The sequence below is a fragment of the Empidonax traillii genome, unplaced genomic scaffold, assembly GCF_003031625.1.
Source record: "Empidonax traillii isolate 1590-97213 ecotype Southwest subspecies unplaced genomic scaffold, ASM303162v1 scaffold2518:size22734, whole genome shotgun sequence".
Classification (NCBI taxonomy): domain Eukaryota; kingdom Metazoa; phylum Chordata; class Aves; order Passeriformes; family Tyrannidae; genus Empidonax; species Empidonax traillii.
In genome coordinates, this window is record NW_020957711.1 from 5770 (window position 1) to 22734 (window position 16965).

The 16965-nt window shown below is 56.8% G+C and overlaps 1 protein-coding gene across 1 annotated transcript; it reads right to left on the reverse strand.

The window, feature by feature from the left end:
• Positions 1-175: 175 nt before the first annotated feature.
• LOC114072005 (cytochrome P450 26B1) lies at positions 176-16850 on the reverse strand. Its single transcript, XM_027909915.1, has 5 exons — positions 16543-16850; positions 4667-4942; positions 3556-3711; positions 2279-2560; positions 176-590 (listed from the first exon to the last, which is right to left on the reverse strand). Exons 1-5 carry the CDS (start codon positions 16651-16653, stop codon positions 198-200), a joined length of 1218 nt encoding a protein of 405 aa, XP_027765716.1. The 5' UTR covers positions 16654-16850; the 3' UTR covers positions 176-197.
• Positions 16851-16965: the final 115 nt, after the last annotated feature.

A 16965-nucleotide genomic window follows, 5' to 3' on the forward strand; every position in this document is an offset into this window, starting at 1 on the left:
CCCCGGAGCCTTCTCCGCGCCCCCCGCGGGGAGAGCAGAAGGCTTTCGGCGGCTCCCCCGGCGGGGAAGGGGGGAACGTCCCGATCCACGCAGGCTCCACGTCCTGGAGAAGCTCCTTGGCCCTTCTCTCCTCCCCTCCTGTCCACCCCCTCGCCCCCAACCCCACCCCTCCGTCCCTGGCGCCGCCGGCGTGGGCTCTACACGGTGGCCCCCAGCATGGCGTCCGTCCCCGCCAGGATCTCGTTCTGGTTGGAATCCAGTCCGAAGAACTTGACCTTGAGTCCGTCCACCGGGTGGATCACGGGCACCAGGGTGATTTTGGGGAAAGTCCTGGTGGCGAGCTCGAAGCGGCTGGTGCTGGCTAGCTCGATGGCCAGGGTCTTGAGGAAAAGCTTGGCCAGGTGCTTCCCCAGACAGGTCCGTACTCCTCCTCCGAAGGGGAGGTAGTGGAACCTGCCGTCCTTGTCTTCGCTCCGGCCCTGCTCGAAGCGCTCGGGGTCGAACACGTCCACGTCCTTGAAGACCGGGGCGGTGTCGTGGGTGTCCCGGATGCTGTACATCACACTCCAGCCTTTGGGGATCTGGAAACCCTGGGGAGAGGCGGGAAAGGGTGGAGAGAAAAGCAGAGTGGGTCAAAACCTACCGTCAGCACAGAGGGCAAGATAAAGGCGCTTTGTTTTCGTACGGTCAGGCACAGAATCATGGAATGGTCTGGGTTAGAAGGGACCTCAAAGATCATCCAGTTCCACCCCCTGCCAGGGGCAGGGACACCTTCCACCAGCCCAGGTTGCTCCAAGCCCCGTCCAGCCTGGCCTAGGACACTTCCAGAGATCCAGGGGCAGCCACAGCTTGGTCATGTCTAACTGCAAGATCACTCCTTGGGCTCGGACAGCCGCCATGGGAAGCTTCCCACAGAGCCTCAGAGGATGCTGAGGGGCAGAAAGGCAGGAGGAAAAGCCCTGGGAATGGCTCCTGACAGCACATGATGGATAATTTATGCCACAGCCCTGCTGCAGGTAACAACCCACGTGCCCTGCAAAGGAAGCATCGTGGAAATGGATGGGGTAAGGGATAAAGCTGCTCAGGGCTGAAAGCTTCAGTTGTGCCAGGAGAGGTTCAGGTTGGATATTGGGAACCTGTGCCAGAGCCTCCCCGGTTTTCCCTGCTTATTCCCACTTCCTTTGGGTTCATGACTCCAACGTGGTGCAGATTTAAAGGAAAACCAGAGAGCACAGCACAAAGGGCTTGGAGGTGGGATGAGAATCCTGGATTTACTCCTCCCTTTATCCCAGGGACCCACAGGATGATCTACTGCTTTGTGGTCACTGGCAGGAGTCTCCTACCAGGAACCCTGGGGTGCCTCCAGGCAGAGGGAAGCAGCTTCTCCCACATCCCCACGTGCCGAGCAGCCCTCCCAGAGCATCCCACACAGCGCTGCCTGTCAGCCCCACGCACCCAACACGCACGTCAGGGCCTGGGTGATGAGAAATGGGGCGGATTTATCCTCCCCTGAGCGCTTTGAGAGGTCTCTGACTCAAATCGCTGCGTTAGGGAGGATTTACAGCGACGAGCCCAGCCTGAAGATTTTGTTTTGCTGGTAGGAAATTCCAGCCATGGTGGTGAGTAATCCCCCTGTCATCCAGCAGCCTGGAGATGCCCTTTGCAGTAAACCTTTCCCTTGTCACACCCCAGCTCGGGTTTTGGCGTCCAGCACTGTCACGGGTCGAGCTCTGAAGCCTCACACCCGTCTCCTCTTCGACAGCTCCAGTGCATTCCATCCCTGCCATGCGCCAGATTCCTGAGGAATCCAGGGCAAATCCCTCTCCCATCACCAGCAGGGCCTAATTTATCCTCTCTGAGGTCTCAGCTAAGCCAGGCTCAAGCAAGATTTCCAGCGACAAGTAAAAGGCTGGTTTGGGGAGTTCACAGTGCAGCTTCACCCCAGAGGGATCCCACAATCCCACGATATGCTGAGTTGGAAGGGACCCCCAAGGACCATCCAGTCCAACCCTCAGCCCTGCACAGGCCCAGCCCCAACAATCCCCCCCTGTGACCCAGAGGATCATCCCAACCCTCCTGCAGCTCTGGCAGCCTTGGGGCTGTGCCCACTGCCCTGGGGAGCCTGGGCAGTGCCAACCACCCTCTGGGGGAAGAACCTTCTGCTGAGATCCACCCTGAGCCTGCCCTGACACAGCTCCAGCCATTCCCTGGGGGCTGTCCCTGCTCCCCCCAGCCAGAGCAGAGTTCAGTCCTGGCCCTGCTCTCCCTCAGCACTCACATCCAGCTCGAAGGTCTGCAGCACCGTCCGGTACCCGCCGGAGATGGGGGTGAAGAGCCGAAGCACCTCCTTGATGACACAGTCCAGGTAGTGGAGGCTGCTGATGTTGTCCAGCCGCAGGGAGCCCTCGCAGATGCAGCCGTTGTGGAGGATCCCTTTGCTCCTCAGCTCCTCCCGCAGCTTCTCCAGCACTCGGGGGTGTTTGAGGAGCTGCATGATCAGGGAGGTGCTGGCGCTGGCCGTGGTGGCGTAGGCGGCGAAGATCAGCTCCAGGGTGCCATCCTGGGAGGCAAGGGAAGAGCCAGGGTAAGAGCCAGGGCATGGACAGATCCATGGAATGTCAGGGACAGGTACAGAGGCTGCCACGGGGCATTTTAATACCCAACAGCTCTCCAGCCTGGGCAATGAACCATAAATGGTTTGGGTAGGAAAGGACCTTAAAGATCATCTCATTCCAACCCCCTGCCATGGGCAGGGACACCTCCCACCAGCCCAGGTTGCTCCAAGCCACGTCCAACCCAGCCTTGGACACTTCCAGGGATCTAGAGGCAGCCACAGCTAGGTCATGTCTAACTGCAAGATCGCTCCTTGTACAGCGCCAGGACTGGGAAAACCACCCTGGGAAGCTTCCCACAAAGCCTCAGAGGATGGTGAGGAGCAGAAAGGCAGGAGAAAAAGCCCTGGGGGTGGATCTTGACAGGACATGATGGACAATTTATGCCATGGCCCTGCTGCAGGTAACAACCTGCTGAGGTCTCACGTGCCCTGCAAAGGTGGCACCGTGGAAGTGGACGGGACAAGGGATGAAGCTGCTCAGGGCTGAAAGCTTCAGCTGTGCCAGGAGAGGTTCAGGCTGGATGTCAGGAAAAATTTCTTCACTGGAGGAGTAGGCAAGCACTGGAACAGGCTGCCCAGGGCGGTGGTGGAGTCACCATCCCTGGAAGTGTTCAAAAGCCAAACCAGTTGGTGATATTGCTTTAGTGGGGATGGGAGTGTTTGGTCACAGGTTGGACTTGATGACCTCAGAGGTCTTTTCCAACCTCTGTGATCCCTCAGTGATCCTGCTTTCTAGGAAGGGCTGCAACCTGCAAATCAATGTAACAGCTGGTTTGTTGGCACCATAATCCACCAGACCAGGATTCACCTGCAGCTCCACCAACCCACTGCGATCCCCTGATCGTCCCAGCTCTGCCCCAAAAATTCCTCCCTGGAGCAGCTCAGCCTTGCTCTCTGGGGAGCCCCTGAGCGCAGCAAGGTGCCCACGGGGAGATTTTCACCTTCAGCTCCTGCATGGTTAACTCCTTGCCGTGCTCTTTCCCGCTCTCTATCAGGATGTCCAAGGCATCAGCGTAGTCCTTGCCCTGCGTGTTCTGCAGTTTCTCCTGGATGGCTTTTTCCAGCCCCTTCTGCAGCGTCTCCCGTGCCCGGATCCCCTGTGGGGCAGGAAACCATCAGACACCACCACCACCACCATCCCCAGGACAACACGGCCGAGCAATAAAAACACTATTGCAGGTGCTCAAAGAGGGGCATAAAGAGGCTGGAGTCGTTTCCCTGGGCAGGGGGAGCGAAAGCCCCAGGAGCTGAGATTACAGGCAGGAGCAATCAGCACCTAGGTGTAAACGGCAGGTCTGCTGTGGGAGCCCCAGTGCTGCACCAGTTCACAGGCCCCCAGCTCGCCCTGGCATGCGGGGCAGCCCCTGGGAAAATCGACCCTCAAAGGGAAGCCAATTCACCCCAAAGAATCCTCTTCCCAGGAGCATAATTGGTCTTCCCAAAGGAGTTTTATCACCTGGTCTCAGTAAAGCAGTTCCTGTGGAAGTGCAGCTGCGCTGGGGGTTAACCTGCTCCTGCAAAGGGCTTCAGGGCTGCAAGTGCTTGGGCTCATCCACGTGGCCAAATAATATGGATGAAAAAAAAAACAAATTGCAGCAATATTACAAATCTGAATTTCTGCTGCCAAAATTCCCCATGGGAAAAAAAAAAATAGGGTTTGGGGGTTTTCTTCTGTGATTTTTGGTATGTTTTCATTCTGCATCATTGATCCAAAAAACTAGAATGGTTCTTGGATTTGGAGGGTCTGCTGACCTGTTTGGCTTCAGGGACAGGGGAGCATTAAAAGGAGAAGGGTCCCAAAAACGGCAAAAATACAGGAAAATTGCAGAGTGAGGAAAAAATACGCAATAAATTTGGGCAAGCCCTGATTGTGTTCTGCAACCAACCACGCGATGGATGGATCTTTCCCTCGCTTCTCCACCAGACCAGGATTTGTAACCCAAAACGAACTCATTCCCAGAGGCCAGAGGGCGAGGAGAACCTGCAGAGGCGCGGCTGAACCACCACCCCGTTAACCCCAGACCGGTGGAGGGCCCAGCCCCAATCTCTCACCCTCCTGTAGCCGCTGAAGGGCAGGTCCACGGGCAAGGAGAAGACGTTCTCCACGAACTGCTGGTAGACCTCGAAGAGGCGGCCGAGCTCCTCGTCGGGGATGCGGAAGCCCAGCAGGACGCGGATGGCCATGCGGAACGTCAGCTTCTGCGCCTCGTGGTACACGTTGATGCACTCGGGGTTGCTGCTCCAGGCACGCAGGGTGTCCTTGATCACCAGCTGGATCTTGGGGAGGTAACTCTCCAGCGCCTCGTGGCTGAAGATTTTGGAGAACACCTGCGGAAGAGAGAGCGAGGAGAGGGTTTTTGCAGCGACCCAGCAGGTTATTCCAGTGTAAAACGGGAGCCACAAGAAGTGCCCTGTGCTGAGAAGGCTTGTCATCAGCCAGAAATCATCATCCAGAATCGCCAATTCCCAGGAAAAAAAAAAAAAAATATCTGCCAGAGAGGGTCCATGGAGAAACATCAGCTGCCCAAATCCACCAGAGATCCTCCCTCACCACAACCCTTGCAAGAGATGGGCAACAATGGAGCAAACCAGAGATGGGAGTTAAAACCGGAGGGACAGAGCTGGTTTTCCCACAGCTCCAGGTCCCCCAGATCCCAGTGACATTCATCCCATGATCTGAGTGCTACTAAAACATCTGTTCCCTCAGGGATCCTCCTGTCTGACACGGTTGTGCACCCACACACACAAACACAGGCATTGATTCCTCCCACCCCTCACAGGCCTTATTAATGGATATCAAATCAGTGAAAACTAATTATTCTGCAGCTTTTGGGATCCCTGTGAGATCGGGCTGAACTCAGAGCGGGGCTCAGGCAGGGAGGAGAGCCGTGCACGTAGGCAGAGGCTGCGCTCGCACCCGGCCCGTCTCCTTGGGAATCCGAGGAGAAAAAGAACCCCTGATGTCAGCAGACACTATTAATTTAAGCTCTGCGAGTAAACACTGAGCAGCAACGGGCCTCCCCAGGTCCCCGACGCTCACGGCTCCTTCCTCCAATTCCTCCAATTTGGGCCCGGGCCCACGCGTTTGCACGAGGAGCTCAGCAATGCCAGGAATGTCCCTTTCCCGCAGCACGCGCTTTCATCGGCATTCCCGCCGCATCCCTCCCGGAGAGCACCGGAGGGGGGGAAAAAAAAAAAGTGCTGTTTGTTTGGTTTTTGTTAACCTCCACACTCGCACACAGACACAGACACACACACACGGGGCAGGACGCACACGCAGCGCCACACGCCAGGCCTCCGGGAAAATCCAATTAAACCAGGATTCCAGGAGGGAGCCGCGAGCCGCCGGAGCCTCCACCGGTGGCCGGGTCCCCCGGAGAGCGTGGAGGGGAAAGGAGGAGGGGGCTCAAGGCGAGGTGGGGGGGCCGCAAAGTTATCGACCCGACGAGGGGAGCGAAATCAAAGCCGCCCCCTCTTTTCCATGAGCGTCGGGCTCGCCGGAGCTGTAAATGTGAGAATTTCCTCCACAGTCAGCACTCAAAGGGAAAGGTAATATTTTCCTGGCTGCGACCCCTCATTGCTAAATGCACAGCGTTCACGGGGAGTTTGTTTGCTGAAATAACAGCCCTGTCCCCTCGCAGCCCCGCGCCGGAGCCTCCGCCGGAGCCGCCTCGCAGCGCTCCGGGCTCGGGCTGAGCCCCGAGGAGAACTCCCCGTGGAAATCCCGGCGGACCGGGGCCGGCGCGGGGAGGAAAAACTCGAGGAGCCCGAGAGGCTGCAGGCAAGATGCCGTGCCCGGCTGGCCACGCCGAGCCAAGGCATGAATGAACGGAGAGCGGCAGTGAATGAATGAGTGAATGAACAGCGGGGCGGCGAGAGCACGGCGAGGCCGCCAGACGGGGCGGCCGCTGCCGCCTCCCTGCGCTCCGCCGGCTGCTCTTAAAGCCTGGAAAGGGCAGCGCTGCTCGGGCTCAGGCGCTGGAAAAAGCAGCCGCTCGGGAAAGGAGAGCTGGAAGGTGCCGAAGCGGAGCCGCTCCGTCCTGGGGGGGGGGGAAGGCAGCTGGGAAAGGGATGGATGCTGGAGGAGGTGAGCAGGAACACCGGGATTTGGAGAGCAGGGACAGAGTAGCTGAGAGGGGCTGGTGGAAGGGCATGGGTATCTCCCCATCCAGCTGGCAGAGGCTCCCAGTGAATCACCCCCCACTCCTCCAAATGCTTCCCGTGACTCAGTTTCCCCAGTTAAAGAGGGAGCAGCCTCTGCGCCGGGAGTGCCAAGGCTGCAGTGGAGCCACCAGCCCGATGGAGGTGGCCCTTGGGGTTCCTGACCTCGTCCTTCCTGGCTCTGCCACAGGCAAAGTGCTCGGGGACCCCCTGCACCCTGAAAAAAAAAAAGGACAACAAGCCTCTGGTCCCAATCTGCAAAACTGCTGCCGTGGTGTAGGGAAACCATCCCAGGGATGGATCCACACCCTCCAGACCCTCAGAAGAGGAAAGAGTCTTGCCCCAAGGATGGATGTGCAGCGAGGACACGGAGCAGAGGACCCTCAGGAAGAGAACACCGGGCCCCTGCAGAGGTCAACACAACACCTGCCCAGCCTGAAAAAGGGGGGAAGCATTTCACGCCGGGAGGCTGAGGCGGATTTTCCCCTCTTTTCTTGCTCTTTTCCGAGCTCTCTCCTCTTGCCATGAGGCTCCTCCAGCTGGCTGCACCCCACAGCTGGCTGCCCGAGCCCGCAGCTCCCGGCCACGCTCGACGTGCCGCCCGCTCGCCGCCGCCGCGCTCCACGCCGCCTAATCCCACATGTCAGCAGATCCTTCCCCGGCCAGACACAAGTCTGGATCCCCTTCCAGTCACCTCCAGTTCAACCCTGCATCTTTCCAGTTGATTAAAAAGGAGGGAGAGGCAGCCAACTTTCCCCGACGAACCCCCCGCGCGTTCGCTCAGCCTACAATTCCTGCGCCCTCTAGTGAGGCCGAGCCGAGCGCCTCGGCTGCGGGAGCCACACCGGGCAGAGCCGGCGGCAATCGGGGCAAAAATAATTCAAAAAAAGAGTCGTCCCAGTGCTGCCAAGAGGCAAAAATCATCTCCAAGGGGATGCTCAGCTTTGTCAGCGCCCAGGCGCAGCGTGGCGGGCGCTCGGCCACGGGGACTCCCCGCAGTGCCAGGACTTTTTGGGGATGTTGGAAAGAGCCCCCAAGTTTTTTCACACTGCGATGCCTCCCAAAAGAGCCAAATCTGGCGATTTGGTCTGTCCAAGGGCATTTATTTACGCTGCACACACAGGCTCACCCTGCACTGAGGGAGACACCACCACCCAGCGAGCCTGGCTGGAACCTTCCGAATCTGCCTCGCCGTGGAAAAAGGATATTTAAAGATTTACGGTTTTCCTAAGGCAGAAAATTCCTTCTCAGTGTCTCAGCCCCAGCTCCATGTGACAGCAAGCTGCCCCTAGTCCCAGCTGGAGAGTCCCCCAGTCCCGTCCTTAAACCACAGCAAGGAGGAGAGGGAATTCAAGGGAATTCACTGAGCTCCCACACGGGTTTTCCATGCGTGGAATAGGCTTAGTTTCCTGGTTGGGATGGAAAGGGATGATGTTTTCCGTGGGGTTACCCTCCCTGGTGCCAGCCCAGCCTTCCCACTCCGAGCACCAGAATCACTCCCTGCCTTTTGCCATCCCTGATTTTCAGGGTCCTCGCTCCCACCCGGCACACCAGCACAGCAAAGAGGGGAGGGAGCATTGCATTCCTCCCTTCCAGGAGGAAAACTTCGGGATCAGCCACCTGCATCCCATCCAGCCTCACACCAACCCGACCCAACGAGGGCACAGCGAGCGAGGAGATGTTTTCAGGAATGAATTTGGCCCCACCAGCAGCTTGGATGTGTCAGGAAGCATCCAAAGCAACACCTCAACCTGTGCACGCACTAATCCTTCCAACATTTGCAGGGTGTCTGTCCCAGCCTTGTCCTGTTGCCACGTTCTCCTGGATGTCTGCCTCTCCCCGGCATCAGACACGGAGCCTGCGCTCCAGAGGGCTTGGAAACCCCTGATTTTTTCTGGAGAGGGATCAGAAGGTTCGTGGGCAAGAGGCTGTGCAGGTACTGGGAGCAGGAACAAAGGGAAAACACAGCACCAAAAAAAAAAAAAAAAAAAATTGGGAAGGCAACACAAAGAGGAGAGGACTTCCATAAAATCCTGCTGCTGCCCTGACCTTATAAAAGGTTTTGCCTTTGCACACAGCAAAGGGTTGATTCCTTTTCTCCCCATCCTAAAAACAGAGCACATGGACCGCTCCATGGCCTCCTGACATGCTCCCTCATGGCGTGAATTGCCCAGATCCCTGATTTTTTAAATGTTTTTAAAAAATATAAAAGGTCATGGAAACTCCAGCATTTCTTACTTCTAGTCAAATTCAGCATAAAAACGAGCCCGAGCACTGCATTTCCCTATTAAAAATCCTAATTAAAAATCTCCCTGTCCAAGCATCTCCCTTGCAAACCCTCCCCACGGCATGGGAGGCTCCGCTTCTGATCCCAAACCCTTTAAGGATATTGGGATAAAGGGGGCTGTGATGCCCAGGGACAGCAAGGACAAGCAGGACACCCCCACATCCATCTCAGCATTCCCTCTGCAAAACCTCCTGATGCCTCCAAACGGCTCCAGCAGCAGCAAAACACAACCAGGTCCGTTCCATTTGGGCTTCTTAGCCCAGTTTACAGGGACAGCCAAACACACTGGGATTTGTCAGTTTGGAAGTGCTGCCCCAAGTGTCCCCATTTATCCCTGGAGGAGGGTACAATTCACCTCACGTGTTGTCACCGCTCCTCGAGGAGGGAACCGAGCACAGGAGGCAAAAAGAAGGTGTCCCATCAGTGGAATGGGAGCCTTGGCCAGGCAGGAGGGATCAGAAAGGTGGAATAACAGGACATGCACCCCCCTCCTGTGACTGGTGCCTTTGGAGAAGGAGCATCCTGCAATCCCACCAGGCATGGTCAGAGCAGCCCTTCGTGGGGATCAGGGGGGTTGGGTGGGCTGGGATCACAGGATCAGGGAATGCTCTGGGTTGGAAGGGTCCTCAAAGACCATCTAGTTCCAACCCCCTGTTGAAGTTTAGAGCACACACCAAACCCCAGGGCTGTGGTGTGGAGATGGGAATCTTCCCAGAGCTAAAGGAGAGGGAAGCAGCTTTCCCAGGCAGCAGGGATAGTGCCCCATCCACCTCTGGAGCTAATGGAAGAGCAACATTAGGAGAAAATGCCCATTTTCCTGAGCCAGTGCATTCCCTGGAGCATGGAGAGGGACCAAAGGGAAGGGTCCCCATGGGTTTAACTAACCCAGAGCAGGGTTAGTTAAACCCGTGGGGAAAATGCACCTTCCAGAGCACGGCCTCTTGGCAGAAATAGGGAAAAAAGGCTTGGAAAAGCCTTTCCCTGGGCAGCCCTGCCCACAAAATCCCGAGTGAGGCCCTGCAGGACCTCCCTGGGGGCTGAGACGCCCCTGATGGGCTCCTGCAGATCATCGGTGAGGGTTGAAGCTCTCCTGAGCTTCAAACCGAGCCCAGGGAGGAGGTGACAAGAGTTGAGAGGACCCAAGGCCGCCCAACAAGATGATCCCAGTTTAAGGCAACCCCCTTCTCCTTCCTGAAGGAGAGGGAGGCTGAAGAAGGAGCTGGTGGGCAGATCCATTTAGCAGTGGAGCAAGAGAGAACATCCTCATCCCAAAGCCCTCGTTTCCCAGCAGGGTATTCACAAACCACAGGTGGTTTGAGCTGCTTGGAAGGATGGAGGAGGATGGAGCAAAGTACAGAGCTGTGCAAACACAGTGTAGGAGGGATCCTGAGTCCTAGATCACCCTCCCACCTCTGGGATTAGCTCCTGGTATCCCCCATTCCTGCTCTGACATGGAGCCTTGCACCCAGTTCCACCCCAGCTCAAGGAAAGGGTTTCACCTTCCAAAAAACTTCCCTCCTGGATGCCACAGGGAGGTGGAAAATCCCACCCTTTGGATCCTCAGCTCAGGGTATCCCACAGCAAAGCTCCTTCCCAGCAGGCCCTGAGCTCTCAGGGCATTTTGGGGTGGAAGGAGCGGGGAAAAAAACCCACAAAATTTGTTTTCCAGCCAGGAGCCTCCAATCTTTTTTTTTTTTTTTTTTTTTTTTTTTTTTAATCCATTGGAATTAGGCTGGATTTACACCCCTGGGGATGACAGGGCTGTTTGGTCTAAAGTCAATGAGCCAGCCCAGCCGACAAATCCTTCCCCCAGACCGCGGGCAGGAGCCCTTCTCCCTCAATGGGAGCCTTTTCCCTGCAGCCAGAGGCTTTTTGCCCATGGATTAAAGCTCCCAGGGCAGCAGCCTGACATGGGCACACCGAGCTGGAGCCAGGCCAGCCCGTGGCAGCTGGAATTCAGCCCACCTGAGCTGGCTGATACAGTCTGGGGTTGGGGCTCAGGTGGCAGGGAATGGTTGCTTTTCCACCCTGGGATTTACACGTGGAGTAGGGTGGCGGGTTTGGGTGGAAATGCAAAAAACAACCAAACCTAAAAACACTAAAAAAACACCCCTCTTAACAACCTGGTTGATGGTTTTTTGTAGGGGAAGGTACATTCCCACTGCTTTCCATCCTTCCTTCCTCCTCCCATCCTCTCCCCAGCCCCATCTTCCCTCTCTCCAATAGAAATGAAAAAAAACACACCTAAAAAACACAAAAAACCACCTTCTTAACAACATGTTTGATGGTTCTGTGTAAGGAAAAGTACATTCCCACTGCTTTCCATCCCTCCTTTCTCCTCCCATCCCTCCTTCATCCTCCAGCCCTTCTCCCTATTCCCATCCTTCCCTCCCTCTGATGGAAATGAAAAAAAACCCTAAAAACATTGAAAAAAAACCTAAAAAACCCCCCAAACCCCCTTAACTACCTGGTTGATGGCTTTTTGTAGGGAAAGGCACATTCCCAGTGCTTCCCATCCCTCCTTCCTCCTCCTCCTCCACCCCTCTCCCCATCCCTGTCCCCCCACTCCCAGTCCAGCCCACAGCAGCTGGTTTATATTTGGCTGTAAATTTATGGCCCCTTTTGTGTTCTTAATCCTCTTGCAAACGATATTAAAAGCCTCAGACCTTTCTACTTGGTGCTAATAAGCTCAACACTTGTGTGCCTGTGAGGCAGAACATTAATTGCGGTGTGTTAATGAGCGATGGAGCTTTTGGACAGTGAGACAAACCAGGCCGTTGCTCCAGCTCCACTGTCTGCTTCCTCCTGGAGTCTCGGGCTCTGGGATGTCTCCCCAGCCCAAGGAGAGCTTTGATTTTCTTCTCTCTGTGTGCCTCTTTTTAAGCCAGCTGTGCCTATTTTGGGATCTCCCTGTGCTGGAACACGAGGCCAGCGCTGCCCTGCCAGGGCTGGAGGATTCCAGGGAAAGTCAGAGTCCCACCTTCCCCGGATCCTGCGCTGGGAATCTCCTTCCTGGCCCCGGGGGTTGTGAGTCCTGGCCATTCCCAATTCCCATTTCCTCCTCCACTGAGCTGCTGAGGTCCCTCACAGGCACCTCAGTGCCTCCCTCTCTGCTGAATTCCAGCCTAAACCCGGAGCCTGTGCTAGGACAGGCCTAAGACTGACACTCCCAAAATCTGGAGTGATGCACTGATCCCATGGGAGCTGAAGATGCCCTGCAAGGACAGGCTGGGCCACCAAACCCGCAGCAGGAGGGGGAGAGCTCTGGAGGGTGGAGCAGGAGCAGCCTCAGCCACGCTCCTTCCCTGCTCTGAGCCCAGGGGATGATGGGCACCTTTCATGGGGCGGGGAGGGACGGGGATCTACCTCCCAAAAGCCAGAGACATGTCCAGGAGCTGCCCCAGGGGTGGCCCAGGTCCTTCCCCAGCATCACATCAACTCCGTGACCCAGCAGGAACAGCCTCTCCACAGACATTTATCTCAGGAGGGCGGCTGAGGAGTTTGGGGCCGCTTTTATTCACCCCTTGTGAACTGCTCTTATCTGCCAGCTCCATCTGAGGCCAAGGACAGAGCCCATGAGGGGACATCTGCAGCAAGGTGACCCCCCCTGACCCAGGCAACCCCTGTTCCCAGCCCTACCCTCACCCTCCATCCCACCCCACTGTCACAGCCCTGCTCCAAGCTGACTCCACACCCTCTCTAATAACTGTAAAATTCATTTCCCTAAAAGGGGGATGTTTTCCCCAATTTCTGGGAGCTTTGGCAGGTTCCTGCAGGAGAGATTTAACAACCTGGGGATGGGAAAGCCACGTCAGTACAGCTTTGCTCCTCCTGAGCACCTTCCACACGTGCATCTCCGAGCCCTTCATCAACATCCACGGGATTAACACTTCTGGGAGCCCAGAGAAGAGGATCTTCACCCCTTTAAGGGATAGGATAATGGATCCACGCAGGATCCTGAAAACTAGCTGAGATAGGGAACTTAGAAACCTGAGAGAAGAGCTCCAGAGACTGAGTCATCCCCCCCGCCACCAGCACCAAGTGTCCTACAGCACATCCAAGAGCCGCGATTTGCTGATTCCTGAAGTTGCACCGAAGAGCTAAAAAGCTCCCTGGAAAGCTCCTTGGAAAACACATGGGCCAGCAAAGCAGCTGCTTCCTGGCCAGCTCCCAGGAAGCTCCTGCAAGAACATGTTGGGTTTCAGGCTCCTCGCTGGAGCTCATCCTCCCATCTCGGTGACAATCTGCGCCATCGGGAGGAGACTCTGCCAGGGAATGATCAAAGAGTGTCTGCCAGGGCTGCTGCTGCAAAGAAATGCAGCTCCACAGGCTTCTGGAAGGGTGACAAGGACTTATCAGAGGGGGTTGGCCGTGGAAGGGGTGGTTGGACACACGATCTGGAGGTGACCCCGGTGGCTGGAGTGTGAGAACACGGATTCCACGCTCCGCCTTTCCTCGAGTTGCTGGAATCCCTGGCCACAAAGCAGCCTCCTGAGGAATTACACCCCAATTCCTGGCAAGAGCAGGGAAGGGGGGAAGGACAAGAGAAGGCTCGAGCTCAGAGGTGAGGTGCGAACCAGGACCGGAGAGGTGGATGGAACTGCTGCTCCGGAAAGCCCCAACAAATGCTTTAAAAATGGAATTATCGGCCACCAGAAAGGTTTCCCAGGAAATCCCACTGCTCTCCTGCACGGAGCTTTCACACTGCTCTCGATTATTTTAATATTTTTCTGAAGACTAAAACCCTTGCTACGAAAGTTGGTGAATTCTGGGGAAAACCTGCCTTGTGCCAACAAGTTCCTTGCTCGGTTCTCCAGCAGGCCAAGAGGAAGGTCCAAATTAAAACTTGTACCTGGAAGGAGCTCGAATCTTAAATATGGTCTGAGTTCTTCCTCCTTGGACCTCTCAGAGTCTCAGGGTGGGGAGGGTTAAAAGCCAATTTAACAGCAGCAGAAGCTCAGGGTTAATGAACACAGGCAGGGAAAAGGCACACCCGGCCTGGAAAAAGCTGGAAAATTGGCTCATCTGAGTCTTGACAAGAACAAAATGCTTGATTTTCTCCCCTTTGGAAGCAGGTTCACCCGATCTCTGGGTGCTCTGTGTGCAGGGAAAGGGATGGGCTGTAGGGGAGAGGTGATTCCTCAGGGATCAGGAGGGATGCACGAGATGCCCAGCTCCCAAAAGCAGTAATTAAGAGGAGATCAAGTGAAGAAATCGGAATAATCCCCCTGATTTCCAAAGCTCAGTCCCACGTTCTCAACCTCACGACAGTGAAAGAGGAAGATTAAGGAATAATGAGCTTCTGGAGCGTCCCCAGAGCTGCTGATGCAGGGAAAGTGTTTGGAAAGGTTTGTTGGAGCTCGAAGCAAAGGTGTGAGAGCAGGAGAAAGGGTCATCCTGGGACAGTGTTCTGTTGGAATACCTGTTCCCAGGAGGCTTTAGCCACCCCTTAAACAGGAATTAGGATCCTTGCCAGCTTGGGATTACGTGTGATGCCAAAACCCTTAGAATCATGGAATGGTTTGGGGTGGAAGGGACATTAAAGACCATCCAGTTCCACCCCTGCCGTGGGCAGGGACACCTTCCACCAGCCCAGGTTACTCCAACTTGGCCTTGGACACTTCCAGGGATCCAGGGGCAGCCACAGCTTCTCTGCCCAACCTGTGCCAGGGCCTGCCCACCCTCACAGCCAGGAATCCCTTCCCAATATCTAATGCCTAATCAGGGAGGAAAAAGGGTTTTGAGGAGAAGATTCACGAGATCCAGACCAGCCTCTGGACTGAGAAAATTCCAAAAGCATTTGCTTTCCCAGCTTAGGGTGGGCCACGTGTTTCACAGTAGGAAAAACCACTCAGGTGAGGACATCAGGCAGGACTGTGGAGTGAGGGAGGTTCTCCCTGTCCTGTCCTGCTGGCACTGCTCCTTCCTGGAGCTGGCACTGCCCACCCGAGCTGTGGGACAAATTACAGATCCACTGGGATCCCACAGGGGTCAGAACTCCCTTCTCCATGAGCCCACTCTCCTGTGTCTGTTCCTGAGGGCTGAATTCCCTGGTTTTATTAAGGAGATCCCAACCAAAGGCCACTTTCCAGCAGCAAGGAGTAATCTTGCTGTGCAGAGGGATAAAAGAAGCAGGAAAGGAGAACAGAGACACCTTCAAACCACTGCCTGATCCCTTGATAGGAAATAAACAGGAGCCAAAGCTGCTGCCGAGGAAAATCCATCACTCCCCACATCCCAATCCTGCCCCAAATTCTGCTCCCTGGTGGAGGCAGCCCCGTGAACTCCTGCCCTTTCTCTTGGACAGTAAGGTTGGAAAAAATACCTCCCTCCTTAAGAAAAAAAAACCAACAAAATCCCCAATTGCAGGCCCTGGGTTTGTCGAGTCCGGGGCTGGGATTGACACTATTGGTGTTTCTTGTGGTGTCACACTGAAAAATGTGACTAATGGGTGTCATGTGCTGTTTGTTTTCTCTCCTCATCTCCCCCAGGAGCAAAGAGGGTTTGGAAGGGATTTTACAGACACCAAAATAGGAAATCCTGCTGGAGCAGAGCGGAGAGGGGACCCGGCCCAGGGGCGGGGATGGGGACGGGCTAGTGGCACTGGGGACGCTCTGCCCGTGCCAGCACTGCTGTCCCCACGCTGCACACACACCTCCTCCATCCCAGATCCGCTCCCTGCCCTGTTCCAGCTGGGAATGAGCCTGTCCCGTGGAGGGTGGGATGTGAGAACCACCAGCCTTTCCACCAGAGTGTCACCACTGCCACCGCGGGGGGGGACACGAGGACCATCCCCCACATCCTGCTGGGGCTCAGCACCCCCAAAACCAGCTGCCCTGTGCTCCCCACCTGCCTCGGGGGCTGCAAGGGGGGCTCTCCCCCCTAGACCACCGAGGGGGTGACACAAGAAGGTTCCCCCCCCCCCCCCAAAAAATTCATCCCGAGCCCTCCAAATTCCTTGAGATCCAAGGAAACGCTCGGCACCACCAGACCACCCTCAGCAAGACCAACCCCGAGGGGTCTCCCTGCAAAAGGGGGGGTACACTCTGGGGGCTCCCCCTCCCCTCCAGGCCCACCCTCTCCCTGCTGGGTTCGTCGCCCTTTTAAGAACCCCCCGGGCCCCGCAGCTCCCCCCACGCGTGTCACCTGGCACGGCGGGAGGGGGGAGATGGAGGGGGGAGAGGGGCAACACCCCCATCCTCAGCAGAGCCCCCCCGGCGCCCCTTTAACCTCCTCAAATCAACCAGTGTGGACACGGCGCGGGGGGAGCCCACGAGGGACACCCCAGGCACGGGGCGGGGGACATGGGGAGGGAAAGGGAAAAGGGAAACGAGGGTGAGAAGGGAGGAAGGGGAGAAAGGAAGAAGGGGAGAAGGAGAAAGAGGGAGATGGAGAGGAGAAAGTCAAAAAGGGAAGGTGTTTCCACGCCCCCACTCGCGCCCCCCCCCCCCCACGCCCCGTCTCTCGCGCGAAGCCTCACCTTCCTCTTGTGGCGGTGGATGTCGCCGATGGAGTTGGCCACGGTGTTGGGTCCCAGCAGCATGCGGGTGCTCCGGGGCCACTCGGTGCTCACCAGGTGGTGCTCCCCCATCAAGATCTTCCGCACGTTCTCCGCCCCCGTCACCCGCACCAGCGGCCGCCCCAGCAAGTGCGTCTTGAAGACGTTCCCGTACTTCTCCCGCCGGGAAGACTGGAAGCAGGAGCCCTGCGGGGGTGGGTCGGGGTGGGGTGGGGGAGGTCAGTGTTACCCCACGGCACCTCCGCGGGGATCCCCGCGCCGGGGACAGCCAGGGGGGTGGGGTGGGGGGTCTGGAGGGGGGGTAGAAATGGGGCGGGGGGGGGGGGGGGGGGGGGGGGGGGGGGGGGGGGGGGGGGGGGGGGGGGGGGGGGGGGGGGGGGGGGG

Coding starts and splice junctions, on each gene's coding strand:
- LOC114072005 (XM_027909915.1), bottom strand. CDS start 16,653: ATGGGGGAGCACCACCTGGTGAGCACCGAGTGGCCCCGGAGCACCCGC. Junction 4,943..16,542: donor TCCACCGCCACAAGAGGAAG/GTGAGGCTTCGC, acceptor TCTCTTCCGCAG/GTGTTCTCCAAAATCTTCAG. Junction 591..2,278: donor TGCAGACCTTCGAGCTGGAT/GTGAGTGCTGAG, acceptor GCCTCTCCCCAG/GGTTTCCAGATCCCCAAAGG.